The sequence below is a fragment of the Myotis yumanensis genome, unplaced genomic scaffold, assembly GCF_028538775.1.
Source record: "Myotis yumanensis isolate MYYU_CA2020_CCGP unplaced genomic scaffold, mMyoYum1.0.hap1 SCAF_6, whole genome shotgun sequence".
In the NCBI taxonomy this organism is placed as follows: Eukaryota; Metazoa; Chordata; class Mammalia; order Chiroptera; family Vespertilionidae; genus Myotis; species Myotis yumanensis.
The window spans coordinates 94,708,675-94,736,438 of record NW_027223757.1 but is presented as its reverse complement, the minus strand read 5'-3'; the positions used below and the strand labels follow the sequence as shown (position 1 = coordinate 94,736,438).

At 45.7% G+C, this 27,764-nt stretch overlaps 1 protein-coding gene across 1 annotated transcript; it reads left to right on the top strand.

Annotated features, from left to right (window-relative positions):
• The first annotated feature begins 21,535 nt into the window (after positions 1–21,535).
• On the top strand, positions 21,536–26,113 carry LOC139012651 (HLA class II histocompatibility antigen, DR alpha chain). Its single transcript, XM_070418819.1, has 5 exons — positions 21,536–21,700; positions 23,565–23,810; positions 24,250–24,531; positions 24,804–24,969; positions 25,735–26,113. Exons 1-4 carry the CDS (start codon positions 21,619–21,621, stop codon positions 24,956–24,958), a joined length of 765 nt encoding a protein of 254 aa, XP_070274920.1. The 5' UTR covers positions 21,536–21,618; the 3' UTR covers positions 24,959–24,969; positions 25,735–26,113.
• Positions 26,114–27,764: the final 1,651 nt, after the last annotated feature.

Sequence of the window (27,764 nt, the reverse complement as noted above, 5' to 3'; positions counted from 1 at the left end):
CAAAGGCCAGAAAATGTGGAGGCAAAGCAGAGGGTGCTTCCCGGGTCCCGGCTGCGGTGAGAGGAGCGTAGGGCTGTTCGTCACAGGAGGAGGAAGCTGAGGTTCAAGGGGAAGCCCGACAGGAAGCTGCGGCAGCTCCAGGTGACTCAGATTTGTGTTCCTTTTCATGTGGCTCAGTTCCCGTTGCACAAAAACACTCACACCATGTATCCTCTTGGCGTGTCCATGTCCAAGGGGCCAGAGGGACACATTTTAAACTCATGGCTCACAAAAAGGAGGGGCCCCTTCGGGTAAAAGTGGACTTTCAGTACAAACCTGACCGTCTAGTATGAAGGATGAGCTAGAAATAGGCAATCCCTCACAGGGACTGAAGGTCACGTTTTACCTGATTCAATGTTGGTCGGAGTCCCTTGGTGTGAGGCAGCGGTGCCTGGCTGGCCGATGGAAGCAAACCTAAATGACCTCTGGGGAAATATGACCTCATCTGGAGCCTCAAAGCATTTCTCGTGTTTTCCTTTTACAAAGACCTCAATTTTTTTAAAAGGCATATAGGTGCCTGGGTGCAGAAGAGCCAGGTGGACAGGCATGAGGGCCCGGTAGCCAAAAGGGGACCCAGAATAAACAGGAGAGAATATCAGAAAATAAGAGTAGACTAATGGGACTCTGACTTGCGTGTAGGTGCAGTGGTCAGCAAACTGCGGCTTGCGAGCCACATGCGGCTCTTTGGCCCCTTGAGTGTGGCTCTTCCACAAAATACCACGTGCGGGCGCGCACGTATAGTGCGATTGAAACTTTGTGGCCCATGTGCAGAAGTCGGTATTTTGTGGAAGAGCCACACTCAAGGGGCCAAAGAGCCACATGTGGCTCATGAGCCACAGTTTGCCGACCACTGGTGTAGGGAATAGTCAGATTAGCCCAATGCTCCCGGTACAACAGTTAGAAAAAGGAAAAATCCCACGAAAGGGAAGGGAGAGCTGTGCACGCACCATGGGCTGGATGAAATATTCCATCCTTTCGAGTGAGCTACGGTCTCCAGCTGTCCCCACCATCCATGGGCTATTTGCGCTTCCTCACTCAGGCTAAGGAGATGTCTTGGACCCCACAGAGGAACAGCTGCTGGAATCAGGTAAGATGTTGGCGGTGACACAGGGATGGAGTGAGAAAGCAGGAATAGGGGGCCCTGATTCACGCCAGAGTCCCCCACAGGTGATTTCTTGAGTGTTGGTGGGCACAGGGCTGAGCTCCAGGCCCGAGGCTGCAGAGGCAGACGGGGTCTCTGCCCGATGTCCGAGCTCAGGACTCTCTCAGGCCCGTGGTGGGAGCTCCCCGCATACAAGCCAGATCTTGAAGCTCCTTGGAGAGGGAGGCAGGAGGGCCAGCACACACTGAAGTTCAGAGCCAACTCTCTCTCTCTGACATTTGAAGAGACAGAGACCCACCCAGGTTATAAAACCTCTGGGAGGGTAGTGCTGGCCTCTGGTATTGGTGAGGTAACTTGTAATGAAATAACCTTCTTGCTGATAGCAATTATATGTTCTGATCCACCTCTTTCTCCAGTTAATTTTATTTTTCATTATTGTGGTAAGAATACAACATGAGATCTACCCTCTTAACCAACTTTTAAGTGTGCCGCACAGTATTGTGCACTGTAGGTGGGAATCTGCACAGCGGGTCTCTGTAACTTTCTCTTGCAGAACTGAAACTCTGTGCCCATTCAACAGCAACTCCCAGTCCCTCGCCCCCATCCCCTGGACACCACCCTCCTGCTCTCTGTCTCTATTGGTTCGACTATTTCAGATCCTCATGTAGGTGGAATCATGCAGCATTTGTCCTTCCTTGACTTATTTCACTTAGCATGTCCTATGAGTTCATGCATGTTGTCATATGTAGCAGGACTTCCTCCTTCTTTAAGGCTGAATGGTGTCCGTTGTGTGTGTACACCACCGTCCTATCCACTCATCTGACAGTGTAGATTTGTTTCTTTGCCTGAGTCTCACCTGCAGTTCTGGGCACCTGTGGTCTCGTGGCGGCAGCACAACCAGGGCCAGAGTCTCTTGTTCAACCCTAATTGGCTCAGGTCGGTTTAGAGGGCACTACCTGATGGTCTTGGGAGGCTGTCCTTCTCCCCTTTACATCTCCAGGGCTACTGCTCAGGGCTCCAGTCATGTCACAGCTCAAAGTCCTCTCAGTTAATGTGATGTAACTGATCAATAGCCTCTCTCTCTCCCTCTCTTTCTCTCTCAAATGTGGGCTACATGGTGAATACTCAGTTATTCTTCCTGAGCTTGGCCACCCTCTCTCACCATCTCCTCAATGGTGGTGGTGGCAAGATCTGACAACACCGGGGACTTCCTTGCCTCCACCTGTTGTACCCACTACGCTGAGTCTCACTGGGAACCTGTGAGGCTGCAGGTGCTTTTCTGAGAAGCCAGCCTGCCTCCCAGTGTCACTGCAGGGCTCCCAGTTTTCTGTCAGGTGACAAGACTGAGCACTCGTGATGCACCTGTTTGAAGGTATTGCTCCCGAATTCTTCTATATCCATCTCTATCCATCTCCTTTTCATTTGGGATGTTTTGACAAATAGGAAAGAGTGGAAGTGACACTGCACTAGTCTCTGAGGCCTCACCTTAGGAAAACGAAGCTTCCACTTTGGTTTTCTTAGGTGGCCCCATGCTTGGAGCCAGCCACCACGTGGGAGGAAGCCAGGCAGCCACAGAGAGGCCCTCGTGTTTACAGCCAAACCCAGGACGGTCCTGTCAGTAACCAGCATCAACCACAGGAGTGAGCGAGCGAGCCAGTGAGTGAGGCTCCAGCTGGTTCCAGCCTCCAGCTGTGGGGTCACAGCCTTTGAGGCACCTCAGCAGATGCTGAGTCCTCCACACTGAGCCCTGCCCAGACTGATTCATGAACAAAACAGCTGTTGTAAGCCACTCATTTGGAACTGGTTTATTACACATCAATAGATCATTAAACAAAAACAGTTGTCAGTACTGATCTTGGTTATGGTAATCTTGCTAAATTTGCTTATTAATCCTAAAAGTTTTTCCTGAAAAGATTTTCTTTTTTAAAAAATATATTTTATTGATTTTTTACAGAGAGGAAGGGAGAGGGACAGAGAGTTAGAAACATCGATGAGAGAGAAACATCAATCAGCTGCCTCCTGCACACTCCCTACTGGGGATGTGCCCGCAAACAAGGTACATGCCCTGGACTGGAATCGAACCTGGGACCCTTGAGTCTTAAGGCCGACGCTCTATCCACAGAGCCAAACCTGTTAGGGCAAAAAGATTTTCTTGTAAGACTATCATATCATCTAATAAAAATGGAAATTGAATGTATCCCTTTCAACTCCTTCTTTTGTCTAAAAACCATTTCATTCATTCTAATAGCTGAAGAACATTTCCAGGGTGTATGGAATTCTAGGGGAGCTGTTGTTTTTTTGTTTGCCAGTTCACTGATCTCTTCAGCTCTGTCTAATCTTCCTACTAAGCCCTTTATTTGAGATGTATTTTTTTATTTTCAAAGTATCAGTTTGATGGGTTTTGCATTACAATTATGTTTTGAAACTCTTTTCTCAAATTTCTTTTTTATTTGAACATATTAATCATAATAATTTTAAATCCTTTTATGCTAATTCTAATAAAAGAATTATGGACAAAAAAGGGGGTTCTGTAATAAATCTACCTCAAAGTGACCACACAGGGTGACCTGATCATAACCTCCGAGCTGGGCAGGTCATGGGGGCAGTCACACCCCAGGCCTGTAGTTTCTTTAGTAAAAGATTTATCTGCCCATAGTTTTGTCCATCTAGGTGAGCACACCTTTAAATAATGATCATCCCCGAGAGAGCACATGATCTTGTTAACTGTACAGTAATCTGGTCCCCACTTGCCTTCTCCCACCTTCAGGTAACTTCCTTATGTTTTTCCCTTAATTCCAAATGCATAAAAGAAGCTGCAAACTGTCATTCTCCCGAGCATTTGACATCTTCTTTTCTGGCAATGTTGTTGGTTTGGCTCAAATAAACTCATAAAAATTCTCTACAGGTTTGGACATTTCTTATGTCAACAGTGATTCCTTTAAAAGTGGGATTTTAAAATGTGATTATTGTTTTTCTAGTTGTTACTAGTGGGAGAATTATCCTGCGGTGGCCTAACACATCCTATACTGGCGTGGGAAACAAGAATACGATCCTAGTGGTGCTCACTAACTCCAGAGGCTAAAATCTGATTGATAACATTTAAGATCTGCTATATCAGATGTTAAACCAAGTGTAATTAATATAAAAAGCATTAATGTTTCTATTAAATACAGAATAGTTGGTGTAAGAATGTTCAAAACAATAAAAAATGTTGTGAGTTTGTTAGAGTTTACTTGAGCCTAACTGAGGGCAGGCCCAGAAACAATACCTCAACAGACAGAAAAGGCTCCAGGGGCTTTGTGGCTCTTTTTATGCATTTGGGATAAAGGGGGGGATGCAAATGAAATCCATTGATGGTGGATTAAGGAGGTGAGAGAAAGCAAGGATGGGAAATCTCTATGATTAAAGAGTAAAATGAATCAATGCCTACTTCTTTTACATTGGTGGGTACAGGAGAGTTAACATTTATAGTAAATAGAAATGGTATTAACGGCAACAAGATCATGTGATCCCTTGAAGGTGGTTATGCCTCCGAGGGACCTGGAAAAGAGATTTCTCTGCTGTGGTACATTTACACAGTGGAATACTATGCATGTGTAAAAAAGGAAGAACTCTTACCTTTGGGGATAGCATGGATTGACCTCAATAGGATGGAGATTAGACTGTTAAGTGAAATAAGTCAGACAGAGAAAGACAAACACCATATGATCTCACTTATATGTGGAATCTAGTGAACAAAATAAACTGACAACAAAATAACACCAGAAGCATGGATGCACGGACCATACTGCAGGGGGTCAGCGGGGAGGGGGACTGGGTGAAAGAAGGTGAAGAGATTGGCTAAAGAACATAGATGCACGGCCCACAGACACACAAACAACAAACAGTGTGGTGAGGGCTGGGGAGGAGTGGGCTGGGGCTGGGAGGGGGGTGGGACAGGGAATGGGGGGCATCTGTAATTGTGTCAAAAATAAATTAAAAATAAAAAGGTGTGTTAACCTAGATGCACAATGCAATGGGCAGGGCTTTCTTATGGTGAAGATGAGCCTCGGGCACGACTCCCCCCAGGACCTGCCCAGTTAGGAATTCATGATCACATCACCCTGTGAGGCTACTTCAGGCCACTGAGCTTTCCAGATTTATTACATAGTCCCTTTTTGTATTCACAACCTTAAAGTAATTAAAATAATTAAAAATCCATTAAATATATGGACAACAGAAAAAAATAAAATTTGCGAGAAAGAATTAGAAAAGAGTAATATATTTGTGAGCAACTATTCAAAAAATTGTGAACTGAAGATACTGTCCTTTGTCACTACATGCGTTTCCCTCATGTCTGGGCTCTGCATCCCACGGGGCTGGACCTGGACACTGCTTTTCCGAGTCCCTGCAACCAGAGGCATTCACATCGGATCAGGAAGCAGGTGAAAACAGCAGCCGATTTGCTTCTGGAAGGGGCTCCAGCCCCAGGATGTGGGTTTGCGTACCGCGGCGGGACCAGCAGTAACCTCGGGCAGTGCGTTTCATTTGCTCTGCTGCTACCTGGCATCGTGTGAGGAAACTTTGGGGTGAGTTTTAGGGTGTAGGGTATAAGTTGCTCCAAAAAGCACAGACAACATTTCATTATGAAAGGAGAAAGGAGAAATGCAAGCAGAGGTATAAGGAGACCTTGTTGGCCAGCCTATAACTAGGTTTTCTATTTACATGGCATTAGCCAAGAAAATATTTGAAATTGTTTAGAGTCTTTAGCTATATTTTGGTGGCGTTGCAAATGTTAGAAGTATGCTGAGGTCAGGGTGGCAGGCCCAGCAGGTGTGTTATTGGAGGATATGAACTGGTAAGTCTATGTAAACATTAGTAGCATTTGTGTGTAACCAAGGGGGAGAAGTGGCTGTAGTGTGGTCATGGTCAGGTGTAAGGTGAAAGGTAGTGGTGACAAACTGCAGGCAGTTAGCAGGAGAAGGTAGTGGGACAGTGAGTGGCTCTCTCTGTAAGGGTCGGGGCGGGAGGTTGACTGATATGAGGCAGGTGCCCCCTGGGGAAATGAACAATCTCCATTTTAGAAAGTCACAGGTAGGATTACGGATTAAGCTGGCAGCAGGCTGAGAAACATAATGGAATCTCTACTTTCAAATCGGGAAAAGCAAAATTGTCCTTTGTCTGACTTTGCCTTAAGAGAGGCAGTTTGTGGGCATTGCTAGGGCGAAGGTTTGCATGTCTGGGGTGAAGTTATCTTCATGGCAGTGGGTCTTGGACTTGCCGATCAGCCCTCAGGTGATGTCATCTCCAGGAGTGCGCTGAGGAGCCAGGGTGAGGGAGTCTGGGAGTGGGGCTTGGGCTACTCTTTTTACGTGTGTACACACTTGAGAAGATGTGGGGCATTTGCCATGTTTATTGAAACAATGGCTCATTTGGAGGGTTTGGGCCTCTGGATTGTAAACCACTGGCCCAGTAATAGGATCAACAATCACCAACAGCTGCACTTGCCAGGTTTTCGGGTTTGGGTGGAAGTTTGGACTTAAATGGCTCCTCAATCTGAGGAGCAGTCACCTGGCCCAGGGAACAGCCTATGGCTGATGGGTCCCAGGGCAGCCTGCATCCTCCGTCTGGCTGCCAGCCCCCGTGGGTGAGGCAAGATCAACAATTTATAAAGATGGGAAAGACCCAGACTCATTTAGGGATTTATTTGTTGGTCTAGAATTTGAAAGGGAGTTGCCTGAGCAGACCATTATGTCTCTCAATTAAACTGGCGACCCGGGGCCTCTCAGGGACATGAACGGTCCATTGAGTGCCTTTCCCAAGAGCCCCAGATTATGTATTTTGGAAAATGGCACGAGTGTCTTGGTTATTGCCAGTTACTCTGAAGGGAATGAGGAGTGTTTGGGGTGCCTTAGGATATGGTCTTAGTAATGTGGAGAGATGTGTGATTTTGATTTATATTTTGGGTATCTGTGAAACAAGAGTTTCTCAAAGTTCTTCCCAATTTTCAGACAAGAACCCAACCGTTTGTAATAAATGTGAAGATGGCTCCATTTGTTGGCCAGGGTATCTATCCAGTGCTGATATGCCTGCCTAAACTCTGGCCAAGTGAGATGCTCTCTGGGCCCCATCCATTAAGGATATCTGGCCAAGGGATGGAAATCAGCCATATTCCAGGGACCTCCGTCATGTCTGATGGTTAGCAGTGCCATTCATATAGTTCATGAACGCTCACTGCTGTTCACTCAGTTAAAGGGCTTCCCAGGTGTCCAAGGGGCCTGGGATGGGGCGACCTCTGGCATCATGACATCTGGCAAGGGACTGAGGACAGAGTAAGCCACCCTTTCCTGTAGGTGGGATACACCTGAGGGCCCAGCTCTGGCTCGATCCTGTCTTAAGAAGGACGTGGTGGCTGGACCAAACTTGTTGTTTCCATGAGCATAAGGGGCAGCTGAGTTACAGAGGGTCACAGGCTCAGGGTGGATAAGAGCTTGTATTTTCCAGGGAGCCTGGTATACAGCCGGCTGTCTGTTGTTTCAATGCTGTACATCGGGAGGCCAATGAGGGCAGCCTCTGGCACCGGAAGCCCTCGGGCAGCTTGAGAAGAGGTTGCCGATGTCCTTCAGTGCAGGAGTCTCTGCGGCACTAACAGGAGCTGACTTACACCTGGAAGTCAAGTCTGCGAATGAAGGAAATGTCGTCACCAGAACCCAAGTAACAGAAAAGACGCTGGATGTTGTGCCCTGTGACAGTGTCAAGTGAGTTTATTTGGAGGAGAATGTTATGTAATGTCACACCTGTGCCCTGGAGAAAAGTGATGCAGTTAAGATCTTGCTGCAAAGACCATGCACCATGGTGAAGCTGCCCAGGTGCCCACCCACCTGCAGCCCAGAGGAGGTGTGCTGTGTCCCTTCTGACGAGCCCAACTTGCAGCTGGGAGGCTATTGAAACAGGCACTGAAAAGAACACATTAGCCAAGTTTTTACAGCAAAATGCTGCTGGTTGTTAACTGGGTGTTAACATTCAGGGCTGGATCTGAGGCCTCAATGGGGGAACTCCAGCATTAAAGCTGCAGTCATCCACTGTGAGGCACACTTTATTTTTTGCAAGTTTATGAACAAGTGAAATTGTCTATCAAAGGAGAAGCAGTGGGGATAATCATTCCTTTTATTAATTAGGTTTGATATAATAAGTTTAATCCTAGAAGGCCCTGTTTTAATTTACAGGGGACTATATTACTACTAGTGTCCCAGTGCATGGATTTGTGCACATTGAAAGGAAATCAATTAGAAGAAATATTTTAATATCGCTATTTGCCCTTTCTCAATAATAGAAGTGTCAACCAAATTCACAATGGGTAAAGACAGATTGAAACACACGCTTGTGATTGGAGCCAGCAAGAGCTTTATATGTATTGGGCATGTGTGAGTCAGCTTAGCCTTTTATAGACATAGAATAAACTTACTTAATTAGACCTGCTTTCTGATGTAGCTAAACTTTATCCAACCCAGTGAAGCATCCCAACTTCTCTTTCAGGTAATTGTCAGCAACACAGCAGTAAATATCAACACGAAGCATATTGTTATTGTAGATCATGCAGGGAGAACAAAGGGGTGCTTCGCTGGGTTGTAAAAAGTTTACCTAAATCAGAAAGCAGGTCTAATTAAGCAAGTTTATCCTATCCTATATAATAAAAGGCTAATATGCAAATTGACTGAACTGTGGAACTACTGGTTGCTATGATGCATACTGATCACCAGGGGGCAGATGTTGAATGCACAAATATATATTTGTGTATAAATTTTCAATTGTATTAAAAGATGGAACTTTACAGAATATATGTAATTTATTTACCTTTGATTTGCTCCTCAGGTATCTTGTTTTATTATTATTATTATTATTATTATTATTATTATTTTTGCTTAGGTTTTTTCTCCTGAAGTTCAGGTCTTAGGCTCTGGCTGATACAAGGAAAAGAGGAAGAGGGACCTGGTACTCTAGGCACCTGCCTGCATCATAACAAGTCCCTGCTCCACCCCACCCCCACCCCCGCCTCCTTTTTTCTCTTAAACAAAATCTTTTAGAATGGGTCATATGTCTAGACAGGTAACCTTTTTCCTCTTCTTTTTCTTTCTCTCCTGTCTGTCCCTGATTATTTGGGGTCTTTTTTTGTGTGTGTATTTTTGTTTGTTCATTTGTTTTGTTTTGTTTTCCTTTGAATGCTTACCTTACAAACTCCTGGTTGTCTTGAGTGGCCTTTGTGTGATCAGTGGCTCCTGTCCTAGGGTGTCCCAATCACCTCAGGGGCCTGGGGTCGACATTTAGGAGAGCAATCGTGACCTCAGCTTTTTATCATTAAAAGTCGTTGTTTGTGGCAATTTGATTTTACAGTGGAGACTCTTCACGTGTCAGTAGGCAGTGGCACTAAGAAAGCCCAGGCACCTGGACCTGGTGGTCTGCAATCTCAAGCTGAGAAGCTCCTTGGCAGTCCTGGGGGCATGGATCAAAGTAGTTCTTTCTCTCCTCAGGCAGCTGCTGTAACGAAATATCATGGACTGGGAGGTGTAAATAACACATTTATTTCCCACAGTTCTGAAGGCTGGGAAGCCCAGACTGAGTACCAGCCTGTGGGGTCTTGGTGAGAGCCCGCTGCTCACCTCCGATGGCCACCTTCCGGCTGTGCCTCCCGTGGCGGAGAGAGTGAACTCTATGTGGACTCCTCTTCTTATCAGGGCACTACTCCCATCACCAGAGCCACGCCTTCATGATCTCTGTCATGCTGAGTCACCCTGCTCACTGCGCAAATTACTGCACTTGTACCTGTGGGACTTTAACCTGCGGAGGTGATTGAGGCCCCTACCAGGAGAGGTGAATGCCATTACTTCCCTTTCTGGAGAGAAGGGGCCTGCACACCACACACAGCCTCAGAGGAAGCAGGAGGAGGTTTTGGTCAGAGCAGAAGTGGGACTGCGGGGAGAGCCCAGGCCAGTCTTTATGGGGTTTCCGCAGGGTGCAAGGGAGGGCGGAGGAAGCAGCTCAGAGTGGCTAGTTTGAATAACCCCAGTGGGTTGGGGCTGTGGAGGCCATGGCTGGTTGCCTGGTACCTGGCTCTGGGTTGACTTAGGGCAGGGGAGGGACTGTTGCATGAGAGTCAGACAGAGGGTGACTGGCCTCCCTAGGTGAGCAAGTTCCGGGGTGACAAACTCATAGCTTAACATTATACTCAACAGTGAAAAGCTGAAATCTTTTTCTTTAAGATCAGAAAATAAAAGGCAAGAATGTCCACTTTCACCACTTTTACTCAGCGTGCTATTAGAAGTCCTAGCCACACTAAGCAGACAAGGAAAAAAAGTCATTCAAATTGGAAAGAAGTATAACTATAATTATTTACAGGTAACATAATACTATGTGAAAATCACCTTAAGGCCCTAACCGGTTTGGCTCAGTGGATAGAGCGTCAGCCCTCAGACTGAAGGGTCCTGAGTTTGATTCCAGTCAAGGGCATGTATCTTGGTTGCAGGCTTGATCCCCAGTAGGGGGCATGCAGGAAGCCTCTTATCAATGATTCTCTCCATCATTGATGTTTCCAACTCTCTATTCCTCTCCCTTGCTCTCTGTAAAAAAAAAAAATCAATGAAATATATATATTTTTAAATCATCCTAAGATTTCAGCAAAAAAAATTAAACTGATAAATTAATTTAGTGAAATAGCATGATACAAAACTAATAGTCAGAAATCAGTTATATTTTAATGTACCAATAATAAACTACTAGAAAGAGAAATTGAAAAAATAATTTTACTTAAGGTGCATCAAAAATGTAAAAGACAAAGAAATAAATTTAACCAAAGAAGTATAAGACCTGTACTCAGACAGCTATCCTATCTAATAATAGACAAACATGGTAATTAACCATACCTCCGACACACTTTCCATTGGCTAATCAGGGCGATATGCAAATTAACCTCCAACCAAGATGGCGGCCGGCAGCCAGACAGCTGAAGTGAACTGGAGGCTTGCTTGCTCCAGTGAAGGAGGAAGCCAAGGTTTCCCGCCTGCCACTGCTGGGCTCTGAGCTGCAGTCTAAGAAACATTGTTACAAATATAGAAGCTACTAAACATTCCCCATGCTTTCAGCCAGCTGGCCGAGCTGGAGTTGCAACAGTGTTTCAATTATGGAAGCCTCAGAGCTAAAGCCGCCTCTCAGTTCCAGTGACAGCCATAGAAGGTAAATAAATCCCAGAATAAAAAAAAAATAAAAATAAGAGACATTGGGAGCTCCAGTCACCCGCCAGCCTGAAAACGGCCCTCAGCCCCTCACCCAGACTGGCCAGGCACCCCAGTGGGGACCCCCACCCTGAAGGGGGTGTGACCTGCTGCAAACAGCCATCATCCCCTCATCCAGGCTGGCCAGGCACCCCAGTGAGGACCCCCACCCTAATCCAGGACACCCTTCAGGGCAAATCAGCCTGCCCCCACCCATGCACCAGGCCTCTATCCTATATAGTAAAAGGGTAATATGCCTCCCGAACCTGGGATCAGCGGAGCCAGGAGGCCTCACACCCCAGGATCAGCGGAGCCGCAATGCCTCACTGCCCCGGTGTCAAGCGGAGCTACAAAGCCTCCCAGCACTGGGATTAACTGAGCAGCGAGGCCTCCCAGCACTGGGATCAGTGGAGCCGTGAGGCCTCCTGGCCCCTGGAGCAGCATAACAGGGGGCAGCGCCCAAACCCTCTGATCATCCTGTGGCTCTGTGTGTGATGTGACAGGGGGCGGGGCCACAACCTCCCTATCTGCCCTGCTCTGTTCATGACAGGGGAAGGCGCCCCAACCCCCTGATCGGCCCTGCTCTGTTTGTGACAGGGGGGAGCTCCCCAACCCCCTGATCAGCCCTGCTCTGTGTGTGACACGGTGCGGCGCCCCAACCCTCCCATGGGCCCTGCTCTGTGTGTGACGGGGTGGAGCTGCAACTTCCCCATCGGCCCTGCCCTGAGTGTGATGGGGGGAGCGCCCCAACTCCCTGATCGGCCCTGCTCTGTGCGTGACAGGGGGTGGCGCCGCAACCTCCCCATCGACCCTGCCTTGAGTGTGACAGGGGGCGGTGCCCCAACCCCCCAATTGGCCCTACCCTGAGCATGACTGGGGGTGGCATTGCAACCTCCCAATCCGCCCTGCTCTGTGCATGACGGGGGTGGCGCCGCAACCTCCCCATCGACCCTGCCTTGAGTGTGACAGGGGGCGGTGCCCCAACCCCCCAATCGGCCCTACCCTGAGCATGACTGGGGGTGGCATTGCAACCTCCCAATCCGCCCTGCTCTGTGCATGACAGGGGGCGGTGCCCCAACTCCCCAATTAGCCCTGCTCTGAGCCCGACCAGGGGCTGCACATAGGGATTGGGCCTGCCCTTTGCCACCTGGGAGCGGGCCTAAGCCAGCAGGTCGTTATCTCTCGAGGGGTCCCAGACTGTGAGAGGGCACAAGTGAGGCTGAGGGACACCCCCCCACACACCAGTGCACAAATTTTTGTGCACCGGGCCTCTAGTCTATAATAATAAAAGTGTAATATACTAATTAGACTGGACAGCCGAACGACCTTCCCGATGAAGCCAGGGCTGCGAGGGCTGAGCCCCTGCATGAATTTCGCACATCAGGTCTCTAGTCCTATATAATAGAAGACTAATATGCAAATAGACCTAATGGTGGAACAACTGAACAACTGTTCTCTGTGACGTGCGCTGACCACCAGGGGGTGCACATGGAACATGGCGGGCATCAGCCTCAGCAGGATGGTGGAGCAGGTGAGCGGGCGTGCCAGACCAAGGCATGGCCCATGTTGGTCGCTGCCATTGGGATGAGCCTCTGCTGGTTACTGAAAATTCTTTGCTCCCATGTGCCGTGGTCCTGCCTGGTGCTCACACCTGCTGCCAGTGCCTGCCCTGCTCACACCTGCTGCTGGCTCCTGGTGCCAGCCCCTGATTCCTGCCCCAATTGCTCAGCACCATCGGCAGGTGCAAGCAGCGGCTGCTGACCCTGATCACCCCTCAGGGCTTCTTCACCTCCCACTGCCCTTGAGGGGTGATTGGGGCCAGCAGCTGCCTCTCACACCCACTGCCAGTGCTGGCCCTGCTCACACCTGCTGCTGGTGCTAACCCCAATTGCTCCACACCGTCAGTGGGTGCGAGCAGGGCCAGCGCTGTCAGCACTTGAGAGTGGTGGTGGCAGGAGTGGGACCAGGGGCCCTGGCGATAGGGGCTGGGCGAGGGCTCAGAGGATGGGCTAAGACCTGCCCCTGTGCCCACTGCAGCCTCATGGCCCACAGTTCCTTTCAAGGTGCACGAATTCGTGCACTGAGCCCCTAGTAAGATATAGAAGAGAGAAAAAAAAGATACAGTGCCATCCCTAACAACACACCAATGGCATTTTTTCACAGGACTACAAATAATCCTAAAATTTATATGGAACCCCAAATAGCCAAAGCAATCTTGAAGAAAAAAATAACATAGTTGGAGGTATCATGCCTCCTGATATAAAACTTTACTACCAGGCAATCAAAACAGTGTGGTACTAGCATAAAAACAGACATGTAGATTAATGGAACAGAATAGAGGGTGCAGAAATAGTCCTATGCCTATATGGTTAATTAATCTATGACAGTGGAGGCAAGAATATACAATGGGATAAAGACAGTCTATTCAATAAATGGTGTTGGAAAAAATGGATAGATACATGCAGAAAAGAAACTAAAATATGTTCTTACACCATATACAAAAGTAAACTCATGACAGGATAAAGACTTAAATTTCAGACCTGAATCCATAAAACTCCTAGAAGAAAACATAGGCAGTAAACCCTTAGCAATATTTTTTTGGCTATGTCTCTCCAGGCAAGGGAAACAAAAGAAAAATGAGATTACATCAAACTGAAAATATTGTGCACAGCAAATGAAACCATCTTCAAAAGGAAAAGACAACCTACTGAATGGAAAAGAAATCGCCAATGATACATTTGATAAAGTGTTAATATTCAAAATATATAAGAAATTCATATAATTTAACATGAAAAGATAAATAATGTAATTTAAAAATTACCATAGGACCTGAACAGACATTTCTCCAAAGAGGACATACAGATGGCCAGCAGACATATGAAAAGATGTTCAATATCACTAATCATCAAGTAAATGCAAGTAAAAACCACATTGAGATATCACCTCACACCCATCAGAATGGCTGTTATTAATAAATCAACAAACAATTGTGGGTAAGGATGTGGAGTAAAGGGAACTCTTGTGCACTCTTGGTGGGATTGTAAATTGGTGCAGCCACTATGGAAAACAGTATGGAGGCCCCTCAAAAAATTAAAAGTAGAACTACCTATAATCGAGCAATTTCACTTCTGGGTATTTATCCAAATAAGTTCAAAACACTACTTCAAAAATATATATGCACCCCTATATTCACTGCAGCATTATATTTATAATAGCCAAGATATGGAAGCAACCTAAGTGCCCACCGATAGATGAATGGATAAAGGTGACATGGTAGATATATACAATGGAATATTACTCAGCCATAAAAAATGAAATCTTGACATTCCTAACAACATGGATAAACCCAAAGTGTATTATGCTAAGTTAAAAAATCAGAGAGAGACAAATACCATATGATTTCACTTACATGTGGAATATAAACAGCATAATGTATTGACAAAGAAAACAGAAACAAAGTCATAGATACAGAGAACAAACTGGTGATTACCAGATGGGAGGGGATGGGAGCTGGGTGAATATGGTGAAGGGATTAAGAAGTACAAATTGGCAGTTACAAAAATACTCACAAGGGTGTAAAGTACAACATAGGGAATATAGTCAATAACACTGTAATAACTATGTATGGTGTCAGGTGGCTGCTAGCCTATCAGGGTGATCACTTCATGAGATATACAAATGTCTAATCATTATATTGTACACCTGAAACTAATATAATACTGTATGTCAACTGTACCTGAAAAAAATAAAACTAGAAATAAATATATAAAAAAGAATTCAATACAATTAACCAGAAGAGGGAAGCCTAGTCCCACTTTTACTGTGTGTTAGAAAAACCAGGAAAGAGATGGCTCCTGAGAACCTTTGAAATGTTTACCGATAAGCACATTTAATAAGACAACTGTCAGCCCTGCCTGAGGGGCTGGTTTATGGTTGAAGGGGTTTTAGTGTTTGGAATGGACTCATTCTTAGACTCCACATGTTACTGCCACAGAGTTAGGGACTAGGTTTAGAATACCACTGTTTCCACTTTCAACCCTTGACCAAAGGACTAGAATTCAAATTCAGGTTTCTCAGAATAAGGAAATACAATTATTGTCTAGCAAATTAAATAGTAAGATTTAATGTGGTATCTGCTATTAGCAGAATTTTTAATTGGTGAGGGAGAATGAATGCACCAAAAATAAGAATTTCAGTAAAACTAATTACAAACCCCTGGCCTATTCAAAAGCCACCTCAGAAATCCCAAATACGATGTTATTCTCTATCATCCCTCTTGGTTTTCCTGAAACATCTTATTGCCCTGACCACTCCTCATGCATTACCCTATCTGCTCTCCAGATGGTGTTCTTCCACTTGTGCTCCCGTTCTGCTATAATCATGCAACAAACCTCCCTCTCACTCCTGCGCTGGCCCCATGCTGTGAGTCCCTGGGACAAGAGCCCCTGACCTCTGTGTCTTTGTACACATCTTCATTCAGGACATGCAGACTTAAAACCTTAAGAACTTTTTAATCTGTTTTCTACCACTTTCCTCATCCTAAGCTAGTCAGCTAGTGGGTCTAGTGATTTATCCTTCACATTTCTTCTCATTTGCATGCTTCTTGTCTTATCTTCTCTACTAAGTGTGGCTTGTATGTTTAGCACCCAGCTCCTTGGCCCTGATTACTAACCAAATACATTAAATAAACCATCTTCAAGTTGTCAGTTTCTCTCCCTCAATTATACCCACTAGTACAGAGTCAATGTAAAAGAGGGCTGCATAGACATTTTTAATAATCTTCGGAAATGAGCAGAGCTCTCGCTCAGTGGATAAACATTTCAGTCATGCTGCATAGACCCAGGGAGTGCTGGCAGGAACCATTGCACTAGGGTCTGGGCATGGTCAGTCTTCAGACTCCAGCCCCTACAGTCCTGCTGACTAAAGGAAAGGTCTGCTGGCCAGTGTTGCTCAGTGCTTGAACATCGACCCATGAACCAGATCATGGTTCTATTCTTGATCAGGGCACATTCCCAGTTGCAGGCTTGATCCCCGGTAGAGGGCAGGCAGGAGGCAGATGATCTATGATCCTCTCGCATTATTGATGTTTCTGTCTCTCTCCCTCTCCCTTCCTCTCTCTGAAATCAACGGAAACATACTTTTTTTAAAGCCTACTACTTTCCTCTGAAAGAATGATCCTCAACACTGAGCAGTTTTATGTGGCCTCTACCCCACGGAGTAGATGTCTTTGGTAACTTGGAAGAACGTCACTGTAATGCTGAATGCTTTGATAGAAACAATGGGTTGATGCCTCGAATACCAATTCTACTCTTGGAACAAAGCACAGGTAACTTTAAAATGGTTGGAAAGAAACTCAGATTTATTCCTTAACGAAGACCCCTGTGTAATGCTTACTCTAAGAAACCCAGGTTATAGGTTAATCCTCTCTATTACCTTGGAGGAAACTGGATTAAGAAACAGCTTACAGTGCTAGCTCTATGTTCATTCTTTCACTGTAATATAATGTGATTTATACTTCTTAACATATAATGTTTGTCTAATGTGTATCTTCTTTCCTCGGTTTCACCTAAGGGGCCATTAATACAGATACGTCTACGAACTTACATCTTTTGCAGAATTTATAAATGGGAAAAAGTTCATTATTCTCTCTCCACTGACTAAAGGGTGTTCAGAAAGTATAGGAGGGCAGGTTTGTGGTATCTTTGGATAGATCTGCTCTTTACTTTTAATTCTACTTCTACCCCCACAACGTATGTGGGAAAGAGACTAACTTACTTGCCTGGAACTTAGTGAAATTATTTCTAGGGCACCCACAAGTTTGCTTTAGCTGCCATACAGTTGGGTGGTTGCAAATAATGAAATTTGCTCCTGATGCCCATCAGGAGACCTAGAGGCAGGTGGCAGATGTGGAAAGGGTGGCTGTGTTGAAATGCTCTACACACCTACAGGTTGTGGGCACAAATGATATTTTAGTGTTTCCTACACCCCAGGTTTAGGCCCCGAGGGAATCTGAAGAGCCTACAAAAGCTCACCCAAGAGGAAAACTCTGCTTTGAGCACCAGCGGGCCCGGAGCACACACATTTTATTCCCATGGACATCACCTGCCTTTTCTTCTCCCTCCCTCTCGCTGCACCCACCCCAGCTGGAACGTGCGGAAGAAGGAACACCAACTCATTCCTGCCTCCAAAATTCTCCAGCAAGGGGGAGAAATTATTCATCTTCAATTAAACTGGGGCTTTTGTTACACAGAACTAAATAGCCTAGTTGCTGAATAAGATATATTTGTGCAAGTGAAAGAAATTAGAGGATATTCTGTTCATTAAATTGAGCACACTCCCAGTGGTATGCTGCAGTCCCTGTGCAATGACAGGGAAATAGCTCCCCTAATGAGAATCTGGAAAGGGGCAATAGCAGACACATGACTTTCAGCTCAGTCAAAAATCTCATTCAGTGTGTATCCAGCCCACCAGCGACATTTGTATGCCTTAAAAATAGAGTATGATCAAATAGCATTTAATTCAAAAATTGATGAGTAAACAAAAAGTATATAATTTGATTGATTGAAATAGACTTTTCCAGTTCTCCTTCTCAGAGTACCATACACTCATAGGTGTACTTGTGAAACCCATCTGTATTCCACAAAAGCATTCCGACCGGGATGAGACCCCCCAGCGTAGGCCTCGTGATAGAGCGCCTCAGTTAAGGGTGCTGTTTCTGGATGTGCATTCCATGGACAGTGACTGAAGTCATTCCCTAGTCGTGGGAGAGTTGAAAGGAAGACTCCCCGGTGAGGGCAGGCACGTTTTCAAAAGATAAAAGCAGCTTTGCAGGGCACGCCCCCTGTCCCTAGGATCCGTGCTGGCTTCTGAGTGGCACGATGACAAAGGAAGTTGAAAGTAGTTCTTAGGCTCCTTCGGTGATTTTTCAAGTTAATCTTTTCCTTCACAGTCTCTGGGTTGGGAAGCTAAGCTTGTGCCTCTTGGTGCTCAGGTTGTAGTGACGGAACCTGTGATGGGCTGGTGGACAGGTTCTGTGAGATGTGATTCATAGTTTCCAAACCTGCACGTGCGTGCACACACAGCAAACATAAAAGTGCATGTTTGTGTTTGTATATATAAACATATGTAAATATATGTATATATGTATATGTACAAAAACTACCCAAGCAAAGAAGGGCAATGTTAGCCCCTGGGGCCTGTGCAGAGGGAACTCGGGCCCTCAAAGTGCTGGGTTTCAGGTGGAGGTGAAGAGAGGATGAATCAGACTCTCAAGCTGTCATCCTCGCAGCTGGAGGTGAGCCCAAACACCACGCGGCCCTTACCCATGCAGGACACGCTAGGAAGGCCCATTAACCCCCCACCCCGGCACAGTCGTTGAATCTGCTAGAGTCTCATTTCAGCCGACTAGCTTCTGCCTCCTGTCAGGATTGGAGGAGAGAAGCTACAGAACAAGGAAAGTCCTACGTGGGGATTTGGGAAAGGAATGCCCAGATCAAACCCCGCAGCTCCTCCGGGTGCCTCGGCAGGAGAAGCAGCAAGATTCTTAGTGCTGGAGGGGAGAGGGCAGGGCAGGGAGCACAAAGAAGGGGCTGCAGGTTCTCAGAATTCCGGCCACACAAGCATGAAGGCCCCAGGCTTGACCTGGTCCCGTGTGAAAGCTGTCATTTCCCAGGCCTACCCTGTAACCCACGTCATGTTTTCCCGGGTTCTAGGTTTAGTGCTGTGGGGGAGCCAGAGTGAGCTACGGTGGCTATAGTATTTGCATTTAGTCTTTTTTTTTTAATTCTCATTCACCTCTATGGTCTTGCCTGTGCTATAGGAAACAGATTTAGGACACGGCATTTCTTGGGCCCTCCTTGCCCCAGGTTTCAGTGGACACGCTGCTGTGAGGTTTGGAGGTAGCAGCTGGGCTGAGGCCTTCTCATGCGTGGACACAAAGGCTTCCCAGACAGGAGTCTTGGCAAGTCGCCTGGTTCCAGGAACATTCCTTCCCTTGGGGCTCTCTAGGAGCTAGATGTCCGAAGTGGCTTCCACAGGCCTCTGACCTCTGACCTCTCAGCATTTGGGGTCTGTGCTGGCTGTGCTCCTCAGAACACCTAGCAGTGTTAAGGTAAACTTCCTGAAATAGGGCAGAACTGTAGCAAATGTCCTGTGGGGTTTCTATTTCCTGACTGAACTCTGAGTACAGGGGCTCCTCACCATCCATGCACCTCAGGAGCCTCAGAAACTTCCTCAATCACTCAGAGGTGACAGGGAACCCTGAGTGGTGTCCAGATAGGAACTTCTCCACCATCACAGAGAGAGGGAACCGAAAGTCTTTTGCAAAATCTCCCAGATTTAGTAATCTCGGGAGGAGAACCAATCAGTGCTTTAGACTGAGCAGTATCATAAGTTGCCAAGCAACACCTTGAGTTGAAGGTGCTATTCTGACTTGTAAAATGTTTTTCTGTAAGATGTCTCTAGATGACCATTTATTTATTGAGCAAGGGATAAGAATGAGGCATGAGGGCAGCAAAGGGCAGACACAGAAAAATCACAGTTGGTTTTCCCTCCAAAAGAGGAGATGGCAAAGCCTGAATCACAGGATCAGCTCTCAGCAGTCAGACACTGGGCAGCTCTCCTCGGGCCCATTCCTCCACCTCCAGGAAGTGTAGTCCTTAACAGTTGCAGGACAGAGCTGTGCTGTGGTCTCCCCAAGTGACCTAGAAGTCAGTGTCAGAGAACATCAAAGTTCTTGGATGTGATCAGACCATCCATGTGTATGGAGTGGTTGCCCCCATGACTGTGAGGCAGCTGCAGGGCAAGGTAAGGCCTCAGCAGAAGTGGACAGTCCACCCTGAGCACATGTATCATAACTGATATTAAACAGTGAGCTCACCATCTGATGGGCTGCCTCATCTACAGGTCTCTCTTCATTGAAGGTCTCTGGGTTCCAGCCCTTTCTACGTGTAGTTTCATTTTCTTTAGTATTGTACTATGTTTTTAAAAACATGAAGGTCAGTGTGTCTTGACTTTCAGTATTCTCAATCGTAAACATTAAATTGAGTCTTTGGATCAGAACTTCATAACCTTATGACAAGAGGAAGTAATGGCAAAGCCCTCCTGCAGCTCATCCCCATCACTCCCAGTAACGTTAGCTCTGCCCAATCTGCTTCAGCCTACTCCCCAGCCCAAGTCCTCAAGAGAGGGGTGTCCCCCACAGTCTACTCCATCTCTGGTCATAGATAAGATGGTAAGCATTGGTAAAACATAGCCCCTTAATAGTTCACTGTTTTCAGCAACCATTATCCATTTCCACCTCCCCTCCATTTTGGGGAGTGTTGAAACAGTTTCTTTTTCAGAGTTCCCTAAGGATAGTACAGTGCCAGGGATCCTAACTCTTAAAGAGCTGGCCATCTTGGAGTCTAGGACACTGAAGGAGAAGCCTGAAGCAATAAGAAGCTCCTTAAGCCCTAGCCAGTGTGACTCAGTGGATAGAGTGTTGACTTGAAAACCAAAGGGCCCTGAGTTCGATTCTGGTCAAGGGCACAACACATACCTTGGTTACAGGCTCCTCCCTGGACCAGGCCCTGGTCGGGGCTTGTGCAGGAGACAACCACTCAATGTGTTTCTCTCACATTGATGTTTCCCTCTGTCTTTCCCTCTCTTTTCCACTCTCCCTAAAAATCAATGGAAAAATATCCTCCAGTAAGGAATAACAACAACAACAAAAGAAGAAGAAGCAGCTCCTTAAGTGAAGCTGTCCTCCACAAGATTTGGGGATTCTCCTTAGTCTTATAATTTACCTTCTTTTTAGATGATTTGTTGTATCTTAAAAGCTCCCTAGCTGTCACAGCACAGAAGTGTGATCTGTCACTAACTCTCACTTTAGGTTTTTTATTGATTATATTCTCACTATGTGCTTCAGGTATATCCCTTTCTAGAACTTGGATTGGGATGGAAAAGTGTGAGTGATTGCCTAACATTCCCAAAAACTTATTTTTTGTTGTTTTCTGTTCATTTGTTTAAGAACTTTAACTTTTAATCTATCTCCTTTCCCAGACCCTTTACAAAAGTCCTTTCCTTAGCAACAGATGTGTCATCTTAAAACACTGTGTTGATTGGCTGCAGATCAACTGATTTAAATTTTAATCAATCCGACACTATTTGACACTACATTCCCCTGTTTTATTCCTATCTATTCAGCTCCACTCTTGAGCTCTGCTGACCCCCATCAAAGCACCCAAGAAGAAAATGGCCATACTTGGAGACCCAGTGTTGGGATTTTTCATCACAGGGGTCCTGGTGTGCCTTCAGGAGTCATGGGCCATCAAAGGTAAGTGCTGAGAGAATCATAACTGGGGAGAACAAGCTCTGAGAGCATTGTGAATTCTGGGAAAGACGCTTTTTGAAGTGAAAGAGACATTTTATAGGTCTTCTGTGGGTCTAAATCTGAAAGTGTAATGAGTTGAAGATGGAAGAGTTCTCTTCTCACCACAATTTGAAGCCAGTCAAATTTAGCTTGGACGAGCAAACCTGAGTTGTAAATTTCTTTGAGGTAAGGCAAACTCGAGGAAGAAATCTTGTCTGGAAGGCACTAGCAAGCTGCCTCTCGAGGCTTTAATTTCTCTTTCTAGATAATTAGTAAAATCGAAAACCTCACACAATATTGTGAGGATTAAATGAGAAAATGTGAGAGGTTCTTAGCTGGACACCTGGTAGTTGTTTTTTGGCATGTGGATCCTGTCAGGATATTTTGAGCAATGACATTTTGGGGAAGATAACTAGAAAGGAAAGTCACCGAAAAGTAACAGTCTTCCTAAGGGAGGGGGAGGACAGGTGTGCCGATGTGAGCTGCATTTAATTTACTGCCCCCGGGACAGTGACAGGCCCTCCTTACTGGATCTTACAATGATCTTTGATCACTGCTACTTAGTGGCTTTCCCAAGAGAGTAGAAAAATGAGTAAAGAAGTGAAGAGCCGATGTTCTCTGCCATCTCCTGAGCGGACATTGTGCTGTAGTGAAGGTGTATTGAGAAGAAATATCTTTCACCCAGGCGACCACTGCAGAGGGTGGCAGGCACTGGAATAAAGGAATAGCCCAGCTCCAATATCCATGATGGCAACTGTAGGTTTCTATTGCCCAGAAAGAGCTATACATGGGGATACATATCTGGAAAGAGAGAGGCTCTTCCCTTGGGTTGGGAAGAGGCAACTAGAATGTGTGTGTGTGTGTGTGTGTGTGTGTGTGTGTGTGTGCGCGCGCACATGTGAGAACATAGCTGAAAATGCTAAACAAATCCCTGGCTTTACCTATACACAGTCAGACTTTAAAATCCCCCTCTCCTCTACACACAACCTGGAGGCTGCATACTCTCCAATTTTAACTTTCTTACTTCAAATTGATTATGCCCTTGGTATAAATTAGGCTCAATATCAACCATATAGAATAGACCCCATAATGACAGTCTCAATATAAGGATCTTTGAGACATAAGCGTTCATTGCCAAATACAGTTCTTCCCTCAGAGTACCCATGGTGTGGGTGCAGATCCAGGAAAGTGGGTGCTCTACAAGGTCTCAATCTTAATTTCCCAGGTACCTCAGGCCCCAGTGTTATTTTCCGTGGGTGTAGCCCCTAATTACAAACCAGTTTCTGACCCTAAAGTTCTCGTTATAGGACTGATGATGTACTAAGAAATTACTTAACTTGTCTGATTTAAATTAAAAACAAACCCATAGAAGAAGCAAAACCATAAAAGAAAATAATTTTAAAATTACATGTAAGGAGGTGAAATAATCTGCTCATGATCACTAGGTTGGTAAGTAGCTGAATAAGAATTAAAAATTTAATTTCATTTCAGAGTTCAGAACCCAACCGTTTAGGAGCTGCTGCTGGATTTCTACAGTGTTGGGGGGATCATTCCTCAGCTAGTGACCTGGAGGCAAGCCACAGCTTCACAAGACGCAGGCTTTTCAGTCCATTTCCTTCGATCCACTCTCTCTAACATGCCCCTTACTTTCTCCCTCCTTCTCTGTTCAACACAGAAATGCTTCACCCAGGCCTCATCTTCCCACTCATCCCTGCTCCCCATCACTTCTTCCCTCTTCTTGGCCTACCCCTTTCACCCCTGCTGCCCACATGTGTGTCTCATCTCTCTCGGCTTGTTCCAACCCTAACTCCCTTTTCTACCTTTTCAGAGGATCACGTGATCATCCAGGCCGAGTTCTACATGAAACCTGATGAGTCAGGCGAGTTTATGTTTGACTTTGACGGTGATGAGATTTTCCACGTGGATATGCAAAAGAAGGAGACGGTGTGGCGGCTTAAAGAATTTGGTCAATTTGCCAGCTTTGAGGCTCAGGGTGCATTGGCCAATATCGCTGTGGACAAAGCCAACCTGGAAACTATGATAAAGCGCTCCAATAACACCCCGAACTCCAACGGTACCTCTCCCTGCTGCACTCCTAGATGTGGGAATCGTAGCTTTTAAATAGATGCTTCAGCTCTTTTTGTTGTATTATTGTGAATGACTTTCCCTTCTGGGGGCCTCACCTTGCCACATCAAGCCCTAAATTCTCATGCTACAGGCCCAACTACTTCATGGGGCTTTCCATTTCCTGGTCATTTCCTCACATCTTGTCTGCCATCCACTGTCATTCAAAAAGTTATTGCCCTGCATCTATGCTCGGGAAGCCAGGAATGAAGTCCTTGGCTACCTTATACCTCAATAGTGGTTACAGTTTATGGGTGAACGTGTCAGAGATGGGTATCTGAGTCCGTGGCAAAGATTCTCAGGGCACAATAACTTCTTTTCAGTTTTAGAGAGAGAGGGAGGGACCCAGCCTAAGCAAGGAAGGCTAACTTCTGTCACGTGTCCCCCAGTACCTCCAGAGTTGACTGTGTTCCCGAACAACCCTGTGGAACTGGGAGAGCCCAACATCCTCATCTGTTTCATTGACAAGTTCTCCCCACCTGTGGTCAACGTCACGTGGTTTCGAAATGGGAAACCTGTCACAACTGGAGTGTCAGAGACAGTCTTCCTGCCCAGGCAGGACCACCTTTTCCGAAAGTTCTACTATCTCCCCTTCCTGCCCTCAAATGAGGACTTCTACGACTGCCAGGTGGAGCACTGGGGTTTGGACGAGCCTCTTATCAAGCACTGGGGTATGGACCATCCTTCAACCTCCTTTATTGTTTGTGTTTCCTTCTGTGATGCATGTGTCTGCTCCTTTGGAACTCAGAGTCACCGAACTATTTCCTAACAACTGCTGTAATTCCTGGTCTTGTCTTCTCCCATTATCCAGCGTTCCTCGCTTTCTAACTTGTAATTCCCTGACTGCATCACTGTGTCTTCCTCTCCTTTAGGTGATTAATGACCATTGTTTTGACTTAGGACCACATTCATTACCTCTGTACTTTGTTTCCTATTTCCCCAGAGTTTGAAGCACCAACCCCGCTCCCAGAGACAACAGAGAACGTGGTGTGTGGCCTGGGCCTGGTTGTGGGTCTGGTGGGCATCATTGTTGGGATCGTCCTCATCATCAAGGGCATGCGCAAGGGCCATGCTGCTGAACGCCGAGGGCCGCTGTGAGGCACTTGCAGGTGGGTTTGGTGTGTTCAGAGGAAGACATGTGTGGGGTTATCAAGGGGAGGAAACAGAGTGGGGAAAAGGACATGTGATGCCTAAGGGAAAGGTTGGGAAAAGTCATAGCTCTTGACTTACCTTGGCTAGGACAGAATCAGACATAGGCATTGTCTGATATCCCAAAGCTTCAAGGTTGGCCATTTGGATATTTATAACATCATTTGCAGGCCATACAAAATTATCAACTGAAAAATTAGCCTGCTGTATTTGGTCAAACATTTAATTAACTCACACCTAATGCCTTGGCAGGGCCAGGCCAAATGATTGTGTGGACCTTATATAGCTCACAAACCGGATCGTCCCTACCCCTGACATAAACATTCAGTCTTGGGAATTATCTCCAGACCTAAGACTACTGTTTAACATTAGAATACGAGGTCCAGTGGTTTAGGAAAGTTAGCTTCAAGATTTGGGCACTTCCTGGCTTACATTTTCTGAGGCGGGCCATCAGATAAAAAGTATTTCCACAGCTTGGCTCTTTGGGGGTCAGTGTGGATTTATTGTTTTTGCCCCTCCAATCTCAAAAGTGGTGTCAGGGTTCTAAGAGAAGGTAAAGCATAGTTTGCTCACTATGCAGTTCATGTTGGAAAAGTTGTATTTACTAGAGGTCAGATGAATATTAAGAGACTTTTCATAGTCAAAGGATTAAGGGAGAAGGGGAAGGAATCTGAAGGTAAGTGCTCAAATATTCATCTTTAAAAATTATGTGTGTCCTCTTACAGGTAATGGAGTTTCTTAGGGAGAAGATCAATGAAGAGATTTCTGCTTTATATCTGTACAAACCTGGCACTTCCCCAGGTGCTCACCTCAGTGAGGACAACCATTCTTCAGCACTTTCCAACCCCTAAGTCAGTCTAAGAGTAGCGATGCCATCCTGATCTCTCCATATTCCAGGATCTAGTTCGGCTGCCCTGTCCATTTCCCCTTTCTATATCTGTTTTCCTCCATTTCCCATTATCTTCTTTACTATCAGCATGCAATGCCCCTGCAATAGGCCCCATAAGATCTTTTCTTTGCTATGAAAACATCTGTATATTTCTTGCTTGGGATTTCAAACTGTGATTGTGGTTTTTCTAAGTACAATAAACTATTCCAGGCGGAGTTTTTGGTGTCTGAGCCAGTTCTACACAGGGGCTGGGAAATGTGTGACCCTTTCATCCTCTGTAATCGATACCCAGGTTCATTAGGGTGTGGTCTCAGTCAGAGGTTCTGTAAGCAATCCAGTTGCTGTGGTCCAGTCCTCGTCTGGAAACTCTAGAGCAGGGGTGGGCAAACTTTTTGACTCGAGGGCCACAACGGGTTCTTAAACTGGACCAGAGAGCCGAAACAAAAGCATGGATGGAGTGTTTATGTGAACTAATATAAATTCAAAGTAAACATCATTACATAAAAGGGTACGGTCTTTTTTTTTTTAGTTTTATTCATTTCAAGCGGGCCGTAGTTTGCCCACGGCTGCTCTAGAGGAAGGTTTGCTGGGAGATCTCTAACGAGCAACCAGTTCAGAATTTGGTTTTGGTTCTTGAGCCTCCAAGTCAATGAAACATCTGGATCTTCAGTGGAATGGGTCTCAACACCTAGGGCTTGGCCTCTGATAATAGAGGTGAGGAAGTGTGAGGAGAAGAAGGGGTGCAGGGAGAGATAATCCTCTCACTTACCAATACATATTTCAGGTTTCTCCCTGTTTTTTCATAGCTTAAATCTCATTTCTTTTTGTCACTGCATAATACTTAATTGTGTGAATGTACCACAGCTTATTTATCCATTCATCTATTGAATGACATTTTTGTTACTTCAAGACTTGGTAATTGTAAATGAAGCTGCTGTAAGCATTTATGTGCCGGGTTTTGTGTCGACAAAGTTTTCAATTCATTTGAGTGAATCCCTGAGACTGTGATGGCTGCATCAATGGTAAGGGTCTGTACATCTTTGTAAGAAACCACCAGTGTCTTGCAAAGTGACTGTACCACTTGGCATTCCCACCACAAATGAATGAGTCCCTTGCTAACATTTTGAGTGTTCTGAATTTGAGCTAGAAAGCTAATTTTAAAAAACTTTTTATTTGAACTAATTATAGATTCACAGGAAGTTGAAAAGATAGTACGGAGAGATGCTGTGTACCCTTTCCTTATTTCCCCAAATGGTATATTTTAAGAAACTATGTACAGTATCAAAACCAGAAAACTGATATTGTACATGGTGTGCATACAGTTCTATTGCTATGTTTTACCACATCTTAGATTTGTGTAAATACCACCACAATCAAGCACAGTCTCTGTGTTCCGTTACCACAGAGATCTCCCTCATGCTCCCCTTCAGAGTTCCAACCACTTCCCTCCAAACACCATCCCCTAGCATCTGACTTCTGCTGATCTGCTCTCCATCTCTATAATGTTGTGAGTTTGAGAACAGCAGGTAACTGGAGTCAGACAGAATGTGACTTTCTGCGTCTGGCTTATCTCACTTTGCATGATGCCCTCCAGAGCGATCCCGGTTGTTGGGCATATCCACAGTTGGTTCCCTTTACTGCTGAGTAGTGTCCCACAGTGTGGCTGCTCCACAGCTTGTCTGTCCACCTCCTGAAGGGCACCGCTGCTGTTTCCCCTCTGGGGCTGTTATAAATAAAGCTTCTGTGACCATTTGTGTAACGTTACTGTGTGAACGTGAGTTTCCATGTCTCTGGCATTAATGTACTGAAGTGTGACGACTGGGTCGTGTGGGAGGTGTATGTTTGGTTTTTTAAGAAACTGCCAAA

Coding starts and splice junctions, on each gene's coding strand:
- LOC139012651 (XM_070418819.1), top strand. CDS start 21,619: ATGGCCATACTTGGAGACCCAGTGTTGGGATTTTTCATCACAGGGGTC. Junction 21,701..23,564: donor GGAGTCATGGGCCATCAAAG/GTAAGTGCTGAG, acceptor CTACCTTTTCAG/AGGATCACGTGATCATCCAG. Junction 24,532..24,803: donor GCCTCTTATCAAGCACTGGG/GTATGGACCATC, acceptor CTATTTCCCCAG/AGTTTGAAGCACCAACCCCG.